Raw genomic sequence first — 21,104 nt, forward strand, 5'->3', positions numbered from 1 at the left:
ACCAATTTGCATGGCTAGAGCACATCCGATGCTACCCCAAATCAACAAGAAATGCACTCACCAAAGTTACTTATGGGTAATAAATAATATGTAATTCATTGTTAACAAATCAATAAGATATCTGAGTTTTAAATGAGAAAAACTAATAGTGGGGAATGAATGTGTGAGGGAAAGGGAACCGCATTGGTGGGTTGTCGAACAATTGGTGCGAAAACCCAAAGAATTCAAAGGACCACTTATCTTTTTTAAATAAGAGCTAAAGGGACAGACACACGAAAAAAGTTCAGAGATTAGACAAGTTTGTCAGATAAATTCTCTTTTGAAATTTTACAGAGACAAAGCAGAGTCACTTCCTTTGTAGACACACAGGGTTTTCATAAGATGGAAGAAAAAGTTTTATTACAGTATGCCAGCATAGGAAATATAATACGAGACAAAACCAAGGGCGATATATGATAGAAAACACAAATGTCAAATTTAATTTGAAATTCGAAAAAGTATGGTCGAAAGTCATGCATAATCGTTTCATTTGTGAACAACATAACAAGGTTAATGCATATGCATTTATGGAGTCGTAGCATAGTTGTATATGAATCTGTTTCAAGAACAGGAATGAGGGTTTTGCAAAAAATCTTCTGTTGAACAGGGCAAACAAATCGAACACCTTGCGTACGACAACACCCGGCCTAAGGCTAGGTTGCCTTAAAGGCTCCCATGGCGAAAAGATTAGGGTAACTAAACAATAAGTTAGGGTTTAAACAATTAAAGTTTATAACAATGGAACTTCTTTATTTTTTTGTGTAAGTCAGAGATTTATATTAATAGAGAAAACATATAGTACAAAAAATCTGCACTAGCAAATCGAGGCCTGAAGAGAACAAGCCAAACATTCTGATTCCCAACCCAAAAAACCACAAAAAACTATCAACTGCACACCACGCAGGGTGGCTGTTCCTGCTATCTAACAACGCCTGTGAATAGAAGATACTAAAACGAGGACCGCCCTCCTTCAACCTGCATAGACTATGGTAATGACAAAATCCCATATTTTGGGAAGACCCAAGAAAAACCGATCAGGATATATGAACATCCGGGTAAGAAGGATGAGAGATAACAACAGAACACAAATATTAAGGTGACTGCCCGAACCTGCTCATCGTATCCAAGGCCTGTTCCAGCACATGGCTATCAACTCTTGCTTTCAGGGAGTGATAGCTGCGGCATTCCTCCTGCTTTTCTTGCGGCATGCCTCCAGTTTGTCTTGCTTCTGGACTGAGCGTCTGCCTGAGGAGCTTAATGAGCACCGTTACTTTCTTGGACAGAGATTCAACCATCTCATGCACTGCAGTGACTTTGAAATCCAAAGCTTCATAGATGTCATATAGACTTTTCATCTGTGCCTCCGGGATTGCCTGGTCATTCTGAGCGAGCCTTTTACTATCTTCCGTTGCATCCAGAGCACGCGCCAGCAGGGTTTTAACTCTCCAGCTTTCCGCTTGAGTACGCACAAACTGAGTTGCGCGCTTAGTAACTGTGCCAGGATCTTGAAGCCAGTCTACTTCCTGCGCTATATCCTCCTCCGACCGCTTTCGTTCTTCTTCTTTCACCGAGGCCTCCAATTCAGACAATTTGCGTTTGTTCTTCGACGCGGTTCTGGTTTCATACATTTCCCTTGCTGTCTTGAGTTCCATGTTCGCAGTAGCACTGCGGCAGCCGTCACCTTCCATATTTATCCTAACACTTGCAACGTAAGACCTGGCACTGAGAGCCGAAAGTAAATGAACCGGAGCAATGCACTGCAAAATTCTGTTGATGGCTATGCCTCCACTCGCTGCTAAATAGTTGATCTGGAGGATATTGCTCATGCCCAACCGATTCTCCCGAAACGACGTGGATGTACTGACATAATTGTTGCTGCTTTGAACTGTGTTTTCCGAGTGATGTATCCAACCTTTGACATCAATGTTGCCTCCTCCTTCTCTAATCAGAAATTGCCATGTGTCCTCCAACTTGCTGTGGTGACGGTGGTGATCGTTGCGGCCCATCATATTAGATTTGTTTCCTTTATTCCCCTTCTGTTGCCATAAACGCACCGGAATTACCTGTCCTTTTGTTTTCTGCCAACTTTTAATGTCCGTATCCACTCCTTTATTCTTCATCATGAAAAAAAGCTCGGCGTCAGAACGCCTTCCGGTTGAGCCCGGTTGGCATTATCCTTGTCTTGTTCGGCCAGCTGGATGCACTTCCTTTTCAAGTCTGGGCAGTTCACCTGCTGCCAACAGCTGTCCCATTCCCTATTTTGGTTATCGATGCCATGGTTTGCTAGGTGGTCCGCAATCGCATTCGCCTTGCGTCTCACCGCCTGGAAGACTAACCCTCTCATGCCGCTGATCAACTCAGCTATGTTTTCCGTCACCTTTGCTAATCTCCAATGCTTCGTGGCTTTGCTTGCTTTGGTTCCGCCATAGATTCTCTTAGCCACAGAGATTACCAGGGCCGAGTCACCTTCTACCACCGCTGTATAATTCTGCATGTCTTTCAGAATCCGTAGTCCCTGTTCTAAAGCTGCAAACTCCATTTCATTGTTCGTCCCTTCTCCCAGTGCTTTGCAGTAAATATGAAGAATGTCTCCTTTATGGTCTCTTATGATTCCTCCGATACCCGCCATCCCAGGGTTTCCTCTGGATGCGCCATCAAAATTCAACTTCAGCCATCCCACCGGCGGGTAATTCCAACTACTGGACTCAGACTGCGGGCTTTGCTGGCTTCTCGACGTAGCCATGCTCTGGTTGGTGTGCAGCTGGAAGAGTTTTAAAATCCGTAAGTCACTAGATGACGGCTTCTCATTAGTTTCCTCTTTCACTTTTACTTGAATTAACTGTTTAATATTTCTCATGAGAGTGTCTATGGCATGCTCTGTGTTTCTGTATTCATCTTGGAATATTCTCCTGTTACGCTCCTTCCAAATGGTCCATGTTAAAAAACCGGGCATAACTTTCCAAATGCTGTTAACCCTGGAGTTTTTTGAGAAATTTTTTTGCCAATTTTGTATAGTATCCTGAATGGACTCCCTATTTCTGTTAGAGTTTAGCATTATACCCTCCGCCCAATTCCATAACTGGCAAGCCCAGTCACAGGAATTAAATAAATGATTCATTGTTTCTTCCTCTGCCATGCACATTGGGCATCTGGACGGCCCATGAAAGCCTTTGCTGCGTAGATTTTCCCATGTTAAGGTTTTTTTCCTCATTAAAAGCCAGAGGAAAGTTTTGATTTTTGGCCAAAACAGGCCGTCCCACACGTTTTGACTCCAATGTGAAACCTCCCTTTGCTCTGCAATTCCTATCAGTTCCCTGGCTTCCTTGAGTGAGAAATTTCCGTTACCCTTCATTCCCCATCTAAGCTGGTCCTGTTCGTCCGTATTCCTTATTTTCCTTTTGAGTAGTTGGTCAATTAGATGCTTTGAACTGTCATCTTCCCCATTGCTGTTATCCAAGTCGAAGTTTATCCATTCTCTCCAGATGGGATCCCTGCTGTTCCAGTTCCAGTATTGGTTAACTCTGTAACGACCTTCGTGTTGACATTTCTGCTTGAGATGATCGAGTTCGGGCTTTTCCAGTTTTGGGAGCTGCTGCCAAGCATCTTCCCAAAAAAGCGCTGAATGCCCATTCCGGATTTCCCAGAAACTGTTTTCCTGTACCAAGTTGCGATTTTTCCGGGCAAGATTCCAAATGGGTGATCCCTCAGGAACCTCCTGAAGCCTAATAAGATCATGACTATTGTATTCGGGGGTATATTTCTCTTTCCAATGTCTTCCAGATGTCTCCATCGCCACCAGAGTTTAGCACCACAAGTCATGTTGATGATTGAAGGATCCACCAGATTTAGGCCTCCCATAATTTTTGGTTTGCAGAGTTTATGCCATGCTACAAGCGCCCATTTTTTCTTCTCCCCATTACCATTCCATAAAAAGGATCTTTGGATTGATCTTATTTGTTGGAGGATGCCCTTGGGGGACGACAGCATGGAAAGTAAGTACTGAGGTATAGCTTGCAGAACTGCCTTTGTGAGAACTAGTCTCCCCGCAAAATTAAGTGCTCTGTGCGTCCAGTGCTTGCACCTTTTCTCCAGGTTAGCTATAATTCTCTCCCAGTGCACTTTTTGCCAGGGTTTGAGAGTTAGCGGTGCTCCCAAATATCTTGAAGGTAGACACCCTTTTCTGAATCCAAGTATATTAGAGAGGTGCTTCTGAATAGCTGGATGAGTGTGAAAGAAGTAAATCGTGGATTTGGAAAAATTAATTTCCATTCCGGATGCCTTGCTGAAAAGATCAAGGATTTTCTTATAAGCTAGAGCCTCTTTCACTGTGGGAGTTCCATGTAACATCGTATCATCCACAAATTGTTGGTGTGTTGTTGCTGGCAGAGATTGGATAGGCTGAAGGCCCCTGATTTTCCCCTCTCTTTTTGCTTTGGCTATAAGTCTGCTGAGACCTTCCATGAGAATAACAAACAGGAAGGGGGAGAGAGGGTCCCCTTGTCTGATTCCCCGAGTAGGTGAAAAGGGTTCAGAGGGAGATCCATTGACAAGGATTGAGAATCTGGAGGACTTAATAAGGGCTAAGATCCAATTGATCCATAGTTTGCAAAAACCGAAGGCTTTTAGAATGGCTTCTAGATATTGCCAACTAACTTTATCATAGGCTTTCGATAGATCAAGCTGCATTAGCATTCCTGCTAATTTCCTAGTTTGCAGGGTGTGAATCATTTCTTGAGCTAGAAGAATATTGTCTAAGATCTGTCTCCCTTCGACATACCCGGATTGCTCTTCTGATATGAGGCCAGGAAGAATAGGCTTTAGTCTGTTAGCTATAACTTTTGAAATAATTTTATAAATGACATTACACAGAGCAATTGGTCTGAACTTCTCAGGAGAGTTTGCTTCTTCCATCTTTGGGATAAGCGCTATGAAGGTTGAGTTGAGAGATTTGAGGATGGTACCAGATTTCCTAGAGTCCTCAACAACTTCCCATATTTCATGCTTCACTAGGTTCCAGCAGGCTTTGTAAAAATTAATGGTGAAACCATCCGGTCCAGGGGCCTTATCACTAGGCATACTTCGGACAGCCTCCTCCACTTCCTCTAAGGTTATTTCTCTGCTTAGAGCTGAGTTCTGAGCTCCGGTGATAGTTTTGGGGATGGCTGAGATGAGCTCCTTTATGGCATCCTCTCTGTTTGCTAGCGGTTCCTGGGCAATACTGCTGAAGTGCCTAGTTAGTAAAGCCGCTATGTCTTGGTGATTCTTTAAAGTTTCCCCATTCTCATTCTTGAGTTCTAGAATTCTATTTGCACTTCTGTAATCTAGAGCAGATCTGTGAAAAAATTTGGTATTCTGCTCACCCTCTTTAAGCCACCGAATTCTGGATTTCTGCTTCCAAAGAGTCTCTTCCTGCTGACAGCGTCTATGCCATTGATTAGTTAGATCCCTTTCCTGCTCTGCAGACTCTTCACTGTTGTGCCCTGAAGCCCACTCTTTGTGAATCTGTTCCAGTTTGTCTTCTATCAAGGTCTTTTCCTTAAAAATGTCTCCAAACTCCGTAATGTTCCATTCTTTAATTTTGGCTTTAGTGTACCTTAGTTTCTTCTGAAGGTTAAACATTTTGGAACCCCCTCCAATCACCGGTTCAGACCACCATTTCTCTACCAGATTGAAGAAGTTGGGGTGATCCAACCAAAATTTTTCGAATCTGAAAGGTTTATTCCTTGGGGTGCCATGGATCGTTGCTATTAAAGATTGGCCAGTGGTCAGATCCTCCACTTGGAAGGATGTCTGACTCAACTAGAATACCATTCATAATGATGCTCAGACGAGAGGCAATCAGCCTATCTCCCCCTCGTCTATTATTCCATGTATAAGTGCCACTCTTAGGTGGGATGTCCACCAGTTTAGCATTATCAATGAAATTTGTAAATAATTCTGCATCCCTACTGAGTTTTCTTATTCCCCCTTTCTTCTCCAGAAGAGTGGTTATCATGTTAAAGTCACCCCCCATAATGCATTTGGAATAAGGATGTCTAGAAATTAAACTTGACAGAGAATTTAAAAAGGTTATTTTATCCTCTAACTTCTGGGGTCCATAAACATTTATACATAAGAAGGATTCAGAGTTACCTGTGGGTTGGGCTTCCACGGCTATAAATGCTCTGGTTGCTTCTGCTGATATGACTTGAAACATTCTTGAGTCCCACAATGTGACTAAACCTCCTTCTCGCCCCTGACTTTCTACTTCCATGTAATTAATGTGGTTTACAAGCTTCTTTGTGATGTTAGCCATGCTTGTATTCCTGCTTTTAGTTTCTTGAATGAAAAAGATATCCGTTTTTCTTTCTGAAATTTTCTTTTCAGAACTCTCTGCTTTGCTTGGCTGTTTAGCCCTCTTGCATTCCATGATATGATTTTCATGATTAACTAGAAGAATTATTGGTACAATGGGAAGGCATCTAGAGCCTTCATCTTCCCTGAGTTTATCATTAATATTCCAAGCTCCTGCAGAACTTCACCACTTGTTCTCCTTCCTCTTTTCTTTTTTTGCTTAGATCTTGTTGAGTTGCAGAGAAGCCTCTTTGGTTGGCTCCCAGCTCCTCTTGCTATACCTAACTTTCTACTTTGTCTTTCTAACTCTGCTTTTTGCCTTGCAATGAATAGCTCATTAACCTTTCTGATTTCTTCTTCCGGCACATTTTCTATGCCTCGAGACTTCCAGTTTTCTGCCATGACTGGTAGGTTTATTCCCTCCTTTGCTAGCACCTCCTCCAGTTCTAAATCATCGCTTCCTCCATCGCTGGTGAGCATATCTGCATCCTCCTCGGGTTCTTCTATTTGCTCCTTCATTTGGACTTCTGTGCTAATCATGGTTTCTTCTGTTTCTTTTGAGGTTTGCCCCGTATTACCGGTTGTCCCTCCATTGGAGGTGAGAGCTTTATTCAGATCCTCTGAGTCTGTGTCTAACTCTAAGACTTCAAAAGTGTTCCTGTGGTTCCCTCGTTCTGTTTCTATTCTGTTTGTTCTTCTTCGGTTGGCTCTTTGTCTTATCTTGGGTTTTACAAAGTTATCTCTGCCTCTATCTGCTTGCTCTGTTTTAATAGCTTCTTCTTGTTTGTTCAGATGGCATTCCCTCATTAGATGTCCATGCTCATGACATTTTCGGCAGCGAAAAGGAATTTGTTCATAATCTATTGCTTGGAAGTAATCCTCATCCCTGTACTCTAGCCATAGACCCTCATGTAGAGCACCGGATACATCCATTTCCACGCATATTCTTGCACACGAGGTGTATTTTCTTTGTATGGTCGCTTCTGAGGCCTTGACAAAAGTACCCAGCCGATCCCCAATTTGTTTCAGTGCTGAGATACCCCAGTAGTCTATGGGAAGAGAAAACAGCCTTATCCATACTGGTACCTGAGTGAAAGTTTCCCTTTCTGGAACAAAATTTGGTTTCCATGGCCGCATGTATAGACCCGCTGAAGCTAAGAAATACGGGCCTCCATCAAAAATTCTGTCCTTGTCTTCTAGGCTGGTGAAGACTACAGTAAAGAAACCTTTTGCTCCTAAGTGTAGTTTCACATCGCCCTTGGGTTTCCATTGTTGTCGTATCCATTGACATAGAGCTCTTTCAGATGGCCATAAGCCCATAAACTTGCAAATGACTGCATGCTCTGCCATGTGCTCTCGATAAGCTTGGATCTCTGGATCTACTATGACAACTCTGAGGGTCTCTGCTTTCTTAGGTTTGCAGGTTCCGTTCGCTGTTGGGTGGTTGCTGGGGTTCGAGCTGGTTTCACCTTCCGTGCCTTCTTTCCCCTGGGGGCCTTCCCTTTGTTCCCCTTTCTCCTTTGACTGCTTCTCATTATGATCTGTGATTTTTTGTCCGGTTGTGGCATTTTTTCCATTATTCTCCAGTCCCTCAACTTCTTTTTTATTGGTTTGTGGGTTGCTGCTGGGTCCTCTGCCCTCTTCTTGTTTTTTCTCCTTGTTTTTCCCGCTGTTCTGCTTGAGTCTCTCGTATCCTGAAATTTTGACTCCTTCCTGCGCTGTTAGTTTCTGCTTCTGCATGACTATTTGTTTAAAAGAAGGGGTCCCAATGGACCCCTCGTTGACCATTTGTTGGGTCAGATTTTGTCCCCTTCTGAGCAAAACCGCTAGCCTCGATCTGTTCGCTTCCAGCTCTGTGTCTGTAACAGTGCACAGAAACCCTACCCTCAAGGCGCCGCCATCGTCAGTTTCTTCTACCAAGACCTGTTTTAACAATGGAACTTATTTATTGTTTACAAGAGGTTAACAAATTAAAATGATAACTTCTATGAATAATTAGTTTTCGAAAGTCATGTATATGACACTGAAAAGTCATGTAATAGAATTCAAAACGTATAGAATTCAGGGCTTTAAAATTTACACAGTTCGAAACTTTGTATCGAAAATTTTGAAGGACTATTTGTATGAAACATATTTTATTCAAAGGTGAAATAGAAAATGCGAGGTGCTATATGCTCGAGGGAATCCTCAAAGGCAGTGCACAAATAATGTGCAAGGTTTCGAAAGAAACAAGACTAAAAACGACCCATATGAATATATTATCGAATAGTCAAAGCGAGCTAGCCTTTTGATGAGCAAAAAGAAGCCTGTTTTCTTCTTTTAAAAATCTACTTGATAATTATTAAGGAAAAGGGCATTTTAGATTGAAAACAACCACACCAAGCGACTGAAACCAAGAGTGGGAATTAGGAGAAAAATGGGAAAAAGCTCAGAATGATTTCCAATTTGATAAGGCAAGAAAACCATTAGAATAAAAAATATCTGGTAACTTGGCGAACTTTGAAGAATAAAACATCAACCGCCACCCACAATGTCCAGCGTTTGCTTACCTCTTCAGTCCAAAGTTAGGGTTCGTCGAATTTCCTTATAGGATGATGAAATTTGCAAGTATGGGAGAATGATAACCCTGTGAAGGCTTGTGGAAAGGCGAAAGTGGAGTGCAAAGGTCAAGGTGATCATAATAGTGATGAGTAAATGCTGCAATAAAACTCGGGATGAAAAGGTCGTATGACATACAACGAGCCTAGACACAACGTAAGACTTCGCATGCCATGTCACTTAGCCAATCAAACATGAACCAATACAAATGTGCCACGGTGATGAGGGTTCATGTTGGGGGCAACATTGCATGAAACGTCCTCCCCCAAGGATCGAAACTGGGAACAACGTCCCACACGGATCCGCCGTCGGATTCGCGGTTTAGAAATCTTGAATTGCAGATCAGGCCGACAAAAATAGTTCCTGGAAATTCGGAACCATGGCGTCCCAATCTGCAGTTCCGGATTTCCGAATCATGGATCTGACGACGACCCTGCCTCGGATCTGCGGCGGATTGGGCATGTATCCATATGGATCCCAAGTGGTTCTAATGCCCGATAGTTAGTTTCCCCATGGTCGACCCAAAAAATCAATTTATTTATTTATTTTTGTTTTCTTTAACTTGAGTTGGGGGTGGGTTTAGGTTGAGTTAAGGAAATAATAGATTGGGATAAAGCTCATTTCCCCCTCTCATTTATTCACTCTTGTATTTTTGGAGAGCTTGGAGAAGAGAGGTTTGAGAGATTAGAGGAGTGAAGGAGGAGGAGCTAGGAGCAGTGAAAGAGGAGGAGCTTGGAGGAGTAAAGAAGGGCTTCCATCTACAAGAGCTAAAGAGGTAAGTGCAAACCCCAAACTCCCTCATTTTTCTGTCATTGTTGTTTGTATTTTTTCTCCTCCCTCTCCTACTCTTTCCCATTCTTTCTTCTTGCTCATTTCATTGCAGGTTGTCCATCTATATTCATATTCCAAAATGGTGATCTTTTGGCTTCTATGTATCATTTCACTTTTGGTTTTCACAATGGCAAGGGGAGTAGGAATAGAAGGGAAGAAGAACAAGAGGATAGTGGTCCCCATATGAGTGACCCAATGTATGATGAGGAGGAAGGGTTTGAAGAGGAAGGGGATGAAGAGGAAACTGAAATGCTAGAGGGGAACGCTGCATTGACACCCTTGTGTAATTATGTGACCAAACTTGAAGGGGGAAAAGGTGGTGGAAGCTACAAGTTTTTGTGCCCTCATGGTTGTCATGGAAGAAAACCATATAGTGGTTCATATACCCGTGTGAGGAGGCATCTTTGTGGGGTGTTGGAAAGTGATGACAAAAAGGGTGCCGTGGGGATAGCAATTTGCCCTAAGGTTTCAGTTGAACAAAGAAGAAAATACATCCAAATAGAGGAGGCTTCACAACAGAAAAACAAGAAACAAGAAACTCATTCTGAATCAAGTGCAACCTCTAGATTTGGTAGCTCATCTCCTCATGGTACTTTTGCAACCTCTGGAAGTAGAAGAACAATAGGGGATTTCCTGAATGTTGTTGGGAGGGATGATGTGGATGGAAAGATAGTCCAGTTTCTTTGTGCTTGCAGTGTACCATTCAATGTGCTTGGCTCTTCCTATTGACATGATATGGTTAAGGCCATCAATGAAACCCCAAAAGGATACAAGAGCCCCAACTATGAGAAATCTAGACATATGTTATTAGGAAGAGAAAAAGCAAAGGTTCAAAGAGCTTTGACACATTTTACAAATGAGTGGGTAGATTGTGGGGTGTCCATTGTATCAGATGGGTGGACAGATGTTAGAAACCAACATTTGATAAATGTTCTTGGTGTTTCTGCTAGTGGTGCAGTGTTTATTGCATGTCATGACTCTTCTTCCATCAGTGCAACTTCCCAAAACATTGCGGATCTCCTATTGCAATCAATCAAAGATGTTGGTCGTAATAATGTGGTTCAAGTGATCACTGATAATGCTTGTAAGGCAACATGAAAAATTATTGGGCATGCTCATCCACACATCTTTTGGTTCAGGGGCTAGGTGCACACATTGAACCTTTTGATGCATGATATTGTGAAGCATAAATAATGTGGATGGATTAATCAACTTTACAAGAGAGGGAAGCAACTCATTAAATTTATCACAGGGCATGCAAGGGTAAACTACTTTTATGGCACTTACTCCAAGTTGCATTTGCTTAAACTTGCAAAAACAAGGTTTGCAATTTATTACCTCACCTTTAGGCGACTAGTGAAGGTGAGACAAGCTTTAACTAATATAGTGACCTTTGACTCATGGGATGACATTAACATTGATAGAGATGGTGCTAATGTAGCAAAGGACACTATTCTTGACAGTTATTTTTGGTTGCAGATTAAATATGTTTTGCAATTCACCAAACCAATTTATTACATGATCAAGTTTGCAATTCAGATTGCCCAATAATTGGGGAGTTGTATGAACAAATGGATAGCATGTTGGGGCAGATTAAAGACATTGTTGAGCCTAGAGATATCACCTTGTACAATTATATTCGTGCAAAAGTGGAAAAACGATGGGATATGCTAAACATTTCATTGCATGCCTTAGCATATGTTCTGACACCTAAATACTATCATCCATCATGGATTTCAAGGCTAACACTTGGGGTGGGGAGCAGGAGAATACCACACCTAGATCTAGAGTTTCTATCTGGTTATATGAAAGCAATGGATAAATTAGTCCCCGACGAGGAGTCTACCATGCTACAAAAACATCTGAGCAACTATACCCTTAGCATTGGTCCATTTGAGAGCATGCATGCAATTAGAGATCGAGAGAATTTATCTTCTCTTGAGTGGTGGAACATGCATGGAGGTTCTACTCCACTTCCACAAACTTTGCATTGCAGGTGCTATCACAAGTGGTAAGCACTTCTTCTACAGAGAGGTGTTGGAGCGCTTTTTCTTTCATCCATAGTGTTAAAAGGAACAGGTTAGATTTAGACTGGGAAGAGAGCTTGGTTTATGTTCAATACAACTTGCGATTGTTGTCCAATTATTGTGATGATGGAAAGACTAATAAAGACCTTAAGGTTTGGGACAAAAATCCAGAGGAGCCCAATTTGGATGATGGAGTGTTGTGATTAGAGAAATTGGTGGATGCTCTTATCTAGGATGATGATGATCGAGTTGAGATGTCACCCGCATCCAGTACCTTAGTTCCTAGGTTCCATGTGTGAACAACAACATGGGCTCATCTTCATGAGTTCCACTGCCATAACTTCCAGAGCCACCATCTTCTTCATTTCCACCACGTGGAGGCTCACGTCTTGTTCATGGTGGAAGGAGGAGAGATTAGTAGATATGTTCACAGTTTGCTACTTTCGTCATAGATTAGACTTGGTAGTTTTGTTGTGAATTTGAACTTTTTTGTCTTACTCTTTCTAGTTCAGTGTGTACTTAAGTCTTGGTGGTGGCCAAGTGGCCTATTTTGTAAACATTATTATTTGAATTTTGGACATGACTCATGTTGACAGTTGCTCACTTGCTAGATAAGTTACTTGAATGTTTGATGATTTTATCTTCTAAATGTTTTATGTTCTATGCTCTGCTTAAAAATTTGATGTATGTTTGTAATTGCTAGAATCTAGATGGTTGATGCTCGAATAATTAATCATTGATGTACAATGGAATAATGGATGCAATATCTATCTTGATTTATGTAAAAATATGCATGTTTTCATGTCTTCTACAGCTAATTTGGTATTTTGGATGTTTTTTTTTGAATATAAATGCACACACACACACACACACACATATAGTAGACGCTTCTGAGACGCTTCGCTTCCTAGATTTTTGGGAAATGGCGCTTCCAAAAAATGTCCTCACTTCGTGCAACATTGGTCGGGGGAGGGTGAGTTGGTGGTATGGTAAAACAGTTAGGGTGTGGTGCCATTAAAGAGGAGGAGGACATTAAATATACCTTTTCTGCTATAACTAGTGCACTCAACATTGAGAATGAGTTACTGCAGTAAGACCTGTGAAGAGCTTAATTGGACCTATCATGTTGCGAAGCAAAACCTACGTATACTGCCAGATCATTTTCCATAGCGTGAATTAACATCATTGTCAACCATAAACATTGTTATATTAAACAATGTGCCAAATATTGTTAGTAATATCATCCTGAAAACATATCTTCCATGATTACCTCCAACAACTGTCACTTAGGTCTCATAATTAATCAATTTGACACGTATACCTGGCGTTGTTAATCATATGTGCTTGAATGCAAATGTTGTAACCATACATGTAATAAAATGCATATGCCGTACTCCAAACTATATAACTTACAAAATATCTCCCACGACATTTACAACTACGACTTACGCCTTTTGTGATTCCCAACAACGCCGGTATGTTAGAATGTCCACTCTATATATATATCATGCATCATGTAAAATGACCAAAATGCTTTGTATATAAACATTTGACTAGGTGTATACTTATATAGAACCATTCACATTTGATTATAGGAAATGTACACCCTTGTATGACATATATATAATATATACATTCTTTTGAAAGCCAATATTATCTGATAAATGGAGGCCTCTAACTTGGGTTCACATGAAACAAAGAAGAAACATTTGTATGATCCCTATAATGCATTCTTAATAGGAAATCTTTATTCAGGACAACCAAGATATATTTTGTTTTTGAACTTTCGCAGAGGGTTCTCTTTATGGAGGGGTCCCACCTACTAGGTCAACATCACTAATGTTAGCTCAAAATTGTTAGTTTTTGTAGCATCAGATGGTATTCTAGTCTCGACTTTGGTCAGAGAGGCTAAGAAACACTAGGAGTCCAAAACCCACAAATCGTTGTTAGAAAAACCACCTAGAAGCAGTGCAATTAAGTTAATTAGTCAGTGATTAATTTTTTCCTAAGTCTAACTTAGGGAAAATGATTAATTAACAACAATTAATTGAGAAAGGTGAGGTTTCTCTAGAAACTCACATGGATCAAGTCAGGTATGATCTTAGCCATCGATGAGGTCTTAATTGTGGTTGTTGGTGATCCAACTGGAGATTATAAGAGGAGGTCGATGGGGTTGAGGAGGAACACACTTGAGGCCGAGTTCCTTGGTAGAAATCTAGCTTCCCAGTTGCAGTGATTCAATAGAGGAGAATTCGAGCCAGAGAGGGGATGCAAAGACGGTGGTCCGGAGGAAGATTCCCAGTTCCAAAGAGACAGTGAGAGGAGGCCGAGTTATTTCTCTAGGATTCTGCACAGTAGCCTCAAGAAGGCAATTCAATTTGGTTGAGCAAGAGGAGGAATTAGTTACCGAAACTCGAGAATATTTCCAGAGGGCCTGGCCAGTGGCTTCTAGCAACACCTACAGGTAGAACGATTAATTCAGAAGCAGTTCCGAAGGAGTGCAAGTTTGGCATGTGCAGAAGGCTTTGACGCAGGGGTTTGCCAGAGAAATTTTCTGTGGCCAGTTGGGGCCAGGATTGCTTGTGGAGGAGGGTAAAATTCCCTCAGTGATTTTGCCAGTATTTCTCTCAGATTGGATTGCTAGTTTGACATCCATTTTGTTGTGCTCATAATTTCACAGCTGCATAATAATAAAACCCTCATCTGCTGCACCAATTTTCCCACATTGGGTTTTTTTGGGGACAATTGCCCAAAAATAACTATGTCAAATTTTATTGTGTGTGCATATTATTTCTCAGTTTCCATTTTATTTCCGCAACGTTTTATTTGTGAAGAAATCGCAGTGTGATTAATTCGTTATTTTGTTGTAACAAAATAAACTACATATTTTTATCAGTTAGAAGAATTAATCCCAATGGCTACATTTCAAGTGAATTTTCACATGGTATCAAAGTGAGTTTCGCAAATCGGTGTCTCCATGACAAGGAGAAATTTCGTAGGGTCAGAGGGAGTTCCGCAACAAAATTTCTGGGTTTGCACAGAGGGCCTGCTAGGTAGTGGAAATTGCTGGAAGAATTCGATTTTCAGTGCAGGTGGCAAAAAAAGTTTGAATTTCCCTGAAGCAGTTCCGGCAGGTAGTGGTGTTGCCGGAAAGCAGTTCTAGTGAGCAGAATTGAGAATTTGTTGAGCAGATTTGGGCACAATGATTTTGCAGTGGGTTGTGCCATAGCAGAATTAACGCCGGGAAAGGAAGAGGAAAGCATACATAGGAGGAAACTTCTAGTTTTCTCAAAGGGTTTCCAGATCCAATTTTTGGAGGAAATCCGAAATTTCCAGTTGCAGTTGGTCGTAGCAGTTTTTCCAGCCCGCTAGTGCGAGCTTTAGGAGCAACAAATCGTGTGCTAGATTCCAGAGAAGGAATTCCAGAAAGTTGACTGAGTTGCCCAGTTGAGGTAGCAAGCAGTGTGAGTATCGGAGAAGGGACATTCAGATGCAGACAATAGCAGATCTGTGCATTGCAGAAGGGAGTGCGAGTAGCAAAAGGAAGGCCAAGCAGGAAAGAGAAGGATATTTCCAGTTTCATTCTCTAGTTCATTTGAGTTTGGAAGATTATGCAACCTTCCAGGGATAGACGTACGAGATTGCCAAAGTAGTCCGTGCGAGTTTAGCTAGAATGTAGATCTTGGCAGCAGATCGACTTCCAGTTGCCAAAGATAGGTGTTGGAGGAAGTATGAGTTATCCAGTGCGAGTTGCAAAGCGAAGAAGGGTCCCAACCAGGGACTAGGCTTGAAAGGAGATAATGGGGCACCGATTCTAGGAGGACGAGTATTAAACTCTAGTCTGCCAGATTCGCAGGATCCAGTGTAGAAACAACAAGGAGATCATTTAGATCGGTTCTAGTTGTTGCAACAGGATCATCACCTTTGCTACGGGAGTCCGCAATATCATAGTAGCAGGATTCAGTGTCAGCAGAGCTAGTTGCAGTGACACAGGTAGTGCAAATTGCCCAGTTGCAGCATGCAGGTGCAATTCTAGTTAGCAGATTCCTAGCGCAGAGCTTCACAGTCCAGTTTCCAGTGCAAGAGGACAGTGCAAGTTGCCAGGAGGGAGTCCAACTTCTGAGGGAGTAGACCTATGGAAGCCAACAATTTTGGATCTGGGGAGATCAGACTCATTTATGTAGTAGTTGTAGCAACAGTGCAAAGATAGTAGCAAAGTAGTAGCAACAACAGTATGAGTAGATCAGAGTTCAGAGCTCCAGGTTTGGGCCAGGTCCAAGGAGGATAACATCGGATGGGTGTTTACTCATGGATCATTACCTTTGCTACAAGGGGCCACAATATTCAGTAACAGGTTGGATCAATGCCAACTTGATGGCGCAATTAGTTCTTGAGGGACAATTGTAGTACTAGTTGCAGTGAGATGCTGAGGGGCACAAAGCAGTTGCAGTGCAAACATTCTCAGTGGATAGTGCAGAGACTAGTAGCAGCCAAAGACTCAGGAGACTCTTGCAGTTCATAATACACAAATGATTCAAATGTTTTGTTTTCAATTTATTAGTTGCAACTACAACAACAACATAAGGTTTGTTGCAGTGCAGTGGTAGAGTTGCCAGCGATACAGTTGTACAGTGCAGTGTCAGCAACAACACAGATGCAGGGTGATTTAGCTACTGTTGTGGGAGATGAATTAGGGTTGCACAATAGTTGGTGGATAGTGGCAGGTTGTCACTGTTGTCAGTCATCAACAACGTGTATGGAGGATGTTATGGAGACTGGGTGAACACCTTCCTCACTAAGAGGGAGTGTTAGTTTTTGTAGCATTGAATGGTGTTCTAGACTTGACTTTGGTCAAAGAGGTTAAGAAGCACTAGGACTCCAAATTCAAAATGCAGAAATCATTTCTGGAAAATCCACATGGAAGCAACCCAATTAAGTTAATTAGTCAATGATTAAATTTTCTTGAAGTCTAACTGAGGGAAATGATTCATTAACAACAATTAATTGAGAAAGGTGAAATTGCTCTAGAAACTCACACAGATCAACTCAGATATGATCTTAGCCATCGATGAGGTCTTAATCGTGGCTGTTGGTGATCCAACTGGAGATTATAAGAGGAGGTCGATGGGGTTGAAGAGGAACACACTTGAGGTCAAGTTCCTTGGCAGAAATCGAGCTTCCCAGTTGCAGCAATTCAACAAAGGAGAGTTCGAGCCAGAGAGGGGACGTAGAGACAGCGAGGGGCAGAGATAGTGAGTCCAGAGGAAGATTTCCAGTTTTGGAGAGGCAGTGAGAGGAGGCCAAGTTATTTCTCCAGGAGGTTGTGTAGTAGCTGAGCAGGAGGAGGATTTAGTTGTCAGAGGCCAGGAATATTTCCAGAGGGCCTAGCTAGTGACTTCCAGCAGCAGCTACAGGCAGAACGACTGATTCAGAAGCAGTTCCGAAGGAGTGCGAGTTTGGCCTGCGCAGAAGGCTGACACATGGGTTTGCCGGAGCAGTTTTCTGTGGCTAGTTGTGGTCATGATTGCTTGTGGAGGAGGGTAAAATTCCCTCCGTGATTTTGCCAATATTTCTCTCAGATTGGATTGCCAGTGGTGCATCCATTTTATTGTACTCATAATTTCACTGCTGCATAATAATAAAACCCTTATCTGCAGCACCATTTTTCCCACATTGGGTTTTTCTTGGGACAATTGTCCAAAAATAACTGTGTCAAATTTTATTGTGTGTGCATATTATTTCTCAGTTCCAATTTATTTCCAGTGTTTTATCTGTGAAGAAATTGCAGTGTGATTAATTCATTATTTTTCCGTAACAGAATAAACTGCATAATTTTATCAGTTAGAAGAATTAATTCCAATTGCTGCATTTCAGGCAAATTTTCACAAAAAAATTCATGATTAGGGGAGGATGAGTTGGGTGTGACCGCAATGATTTGCAGAAATTAATCAATATTGACAAGTGTCAACACTCCCCCTCTCCAGGATTACACAGCTGGACCCCTTGATGGTTCCAGAGATCTATGACAGTGAACTAGTGCCCTGTTCCCCCGCCTTCCCTTGCTTATCAGACTCAGGAGTCCTTGACATCATCAACCTCATTGTCCTATTTTTTTCTTTTACTCTCTGTCTCTTGACTGGTTCTTTAGTTTTGCCCAAACTCACTCAATGTTTTAACTTTTGTATCAGCATACCTTTGCCATGGTCTTATATAGTTGTTATGATGTTATACTTATGTAGGCTTCTTTCTTTATATTATTTGTGGCATTTCTAGGGGTTGTGCCTGCTCTCCCACATTGTATTCATATTGTTTGTATTCATCAGTCCCATTGACTCACTTTTGTGGTCATTTGTTGGACATCAATGTAATTATCTTATCTTATCTTATATACTTAGAGAGATGTGTTTACATTTATGAAAACCCTATAGAAAATACCCAATGTCATTCTCTGTTTTTAAGCCCATATTAAACTTGATTAGTATCTTATCTTATCTTATATACTTAGAGAGATGTGTTTACATTTAAGAAAACCCTATAGAAAATACCCAATGTCATGCTCTGTTTTTAAGCCCATATTAAACTTGATTAGTCTAACAATACTTGTATTCGTATATTAAGCTGGAAAAGATGATCTTAATTGTTTGTTTGTGTTGTATGGACAGATACGCTTAAGCTGTTTTTATTGGATATAGAATACTGGCATGGATTCTGATTATTGAGTTGGGATCATCTGGTTATAAGTGTTTTTTATTAAGAAAAAAAACATTTAATAATAGAATGAATATTAAATTACCGAAATAGAGTCATTTGAATGTTTAGCTGTTAATATTATAAATCCTAAGTAATACTAACACCTTTGTAGAGAATAAACAGTAAATAACCCTGACTTGTCCCTTACCTGGGCATTTGCAATTATTCAAATAATAAGCTAGTAATATTGTAAATGTACATAATACAATGCCTTTGTTTTGAAATATTCATAACTATGACTATGACTATCTTTTCACGGGGGTACATTCATAATCCTTTGTTTCTGTTTTAATGAGAGAGTGCTTATTCTGAGATACCTTGTTGCGTTTACAAAATATGTTTGCTTGATTATGCAGGTCATAGCTATTACAGTGTTCTTCTTGCTGGCAGTTGCATTCTACGTCTTCTTTGCACCTTTTGTAGGCAGCAATATTCTGGAATATACAGCATTCGCATTTTACTCACCTCTGGTATGCTATTCTTTCTTTTTATTATTGTTCAAATGATGACATTTATGTGTCTCTTATTGTAGGGATGAATTTCTATCTAGATTTATTGTCCACTTATCTCCTCAAATGTCATTCTTTTCAGGCACTGGGCGTTTTTCTTCTGTACATTCGCAGCTCTGCTATTAATCCAGCAGATCCTGGTATTTTACCAAGTATTCCGGGAAAATCGATGTTTAAGGAAGATAAAAACCCTGGATCTGCAGAAGGCTCTTTGGTTCTAAATGCTGTTCAAAGTGTGGTTGGACGATCTCCATCATTGTCAATACCAGTGAGGAGCTCTTCAGCTGCTACACATTCAGAACACAAAGCTTCTTTTCCAGAACACGCAGGAATAAAGTGGAATGGTTCAGAGGACACTGTGAAAATAAACAATAGAGTTTCTTTTGTTAGCATTGGTTGCTTCCTTTGTGGGTGGATTATAAAAGATGATAGCTGTAGAAATGAAGGAATTCCACAGCAACCATTAGCAGATGAAGATGTTTTGTATTGCACATTGTGCAATGCTCAGGTATTATTTATAGTGATTGGCTGTGGAACTTTATAGTTTGGGCCACGTCTGGAGTCACACGTATTTTATATGGATGGCTATAAGATGGTTGAGAATCTTGTGTAGTCAATAAATAATTAATGTTGCAAATAAAGACATGGACACAAAGTTCATCTGGGCAGATGACCATTGACCTAAATTTAGTCCATATGAAGCTGTGATGGAGATCTAACACATTTTTTATAATGACGTGGTTTTAATTATGTGATGTTTTTCTCATACTATGTAAACAGGAGTCAATAACAAGTAGAAAAACACATGGGTGTGTATCACGATCAGTATATCCTTTCTTTGATTTCTCACAAACACTATTTTATATTTGACAGAGTTAACATGTTTGGGTGCACTGTATGTCTTGGTTAGTATTTTTCGGGCAACTCCTGCATATTTCACTTAATAGAAAAAATACACCATAGAACTGAGAATTATCCTGATATGGACCACAGGTGTACCAGGAAAATCCGTTTATAAAAATGACAAAAGGAAAGCACATGAACCTGTTGACCAAGGGGAGGGTGGTGTTGGAAATGTAACTAGTTTCGGTCTTCATAATTGTCATTGTACTCATTTCAATATGTATCTTATATAACAAACAAAAGAAGAAAAGAAAAAGTTATTATTTTAAAGCATGGGTTTCATGCTCTTTATTGATGGTCTTCTAGGTAAAAGCATGTTCTACATGTTTCTAGGGTTTGTTAGGTCATAGGATTTATTGTAATGAGTCAAGAGAGTAAACATGTTTATAAGACCCTTTTGGGCAAGATGTAACTTGTAAAAGAATTTATTTTGGGTCTAGAAGGTGCTGGAAACCTCCAAAGTACATGTCGACTCTGGCAGCTTCAAGTCGGCCTAAAGAAGGGATTTGACCCCTTGGAAAGGCTATAACTAGAAGCAATTTCAACCTCATTTGGTACTCACTAACAAGTTCTATCTCTCAAGAAGAAGTTCAACTTGGAGCTAGAAGAGGGAAGTAAGGAAGAGCGAAGGTCTAGAAGGAAAGGGGAATCCAAAAAGAAAGAAAAAAAAGGTCTATTTTTGCGCTCTATCTCTCTCAAACATGTGAAGAATTAGGGTTTTCGCAGCTTCAAGGAAGGCCGAAACTGTAGGTCTGAATTGTAGGAGAGCGAGTTGCAGTGTCAAGTTGCTAGAAGATCAAATACTTTGTTTAGACCTCATTGACATTGGAAGGATTTGTCTTGTTCAAAGGAGGATCTCTTGAAAAGCTGAATTAGGGTTTTTGCAACTGTTAGAGGGCCGAAGTTGCAAGATCGAAGTTGGGGTCAAAGTTGTAGTTGGACACTGGTTGAAGTAAGATTGAGGCTTGTTGATCTGATCTATCTGGAAGGACTTCTTGAAGGGCTGACTTGGTACTTGGAGGAGGACTTGGTCTAGGGTTTGGGTCTTGATTGTCTCATTTGAAGCATATTATATAAGAAGAGGAGATTTTCTAGGTTTTCCCCTTGGAGGGGT

The 21,104-nt window shown here is 40.9% G+C and overlaps 1 protein-coding gene across 2 annotated transcripts in view; it reads left to right on the forward strand.

The window, feature by feature from the left end:
- Window positions 1–21,104, forward strand: part of LOC149193053 (putative protein S-acyltransferase 19) — a 264,412-nt gene that overhangs the window by 32,190 nt on the left and 211,118 nt on the right. For both annotated transcript variants that reach the window (XM_089404776.1, XM_089404777.1), the window contains exons 2-3: window positions 18,935–19,048; window positions 19,170–19,595. In XM_089404776.1, the coding sequence (XP_089260902.1) occupies window positions 18,935–19,048; window positions 19,170–19,595 (540 nt within the window). The remainder of the gene's footprint in view (window positions 1–18,934; window positions 19,049–19,169; window positions 19,596–21,104) is intronic.

Source organism: Pinus tabuliformis, chromosome 2_2, assembly GCF_031772625.1.
Source record: "Pinus tabuliformis cultivar Carrire ecotype Pingquan chromosome 2_2, CPIR1, whole genome shotgun sequence".
Classification (NCBI taxonomy): domain Eukaryota; kingdom Viridiplantae; phylum Streptophyta; class Pinopsida; order Pinales; family Pinaceae; genus Pinus; species Pinus tabuliformis.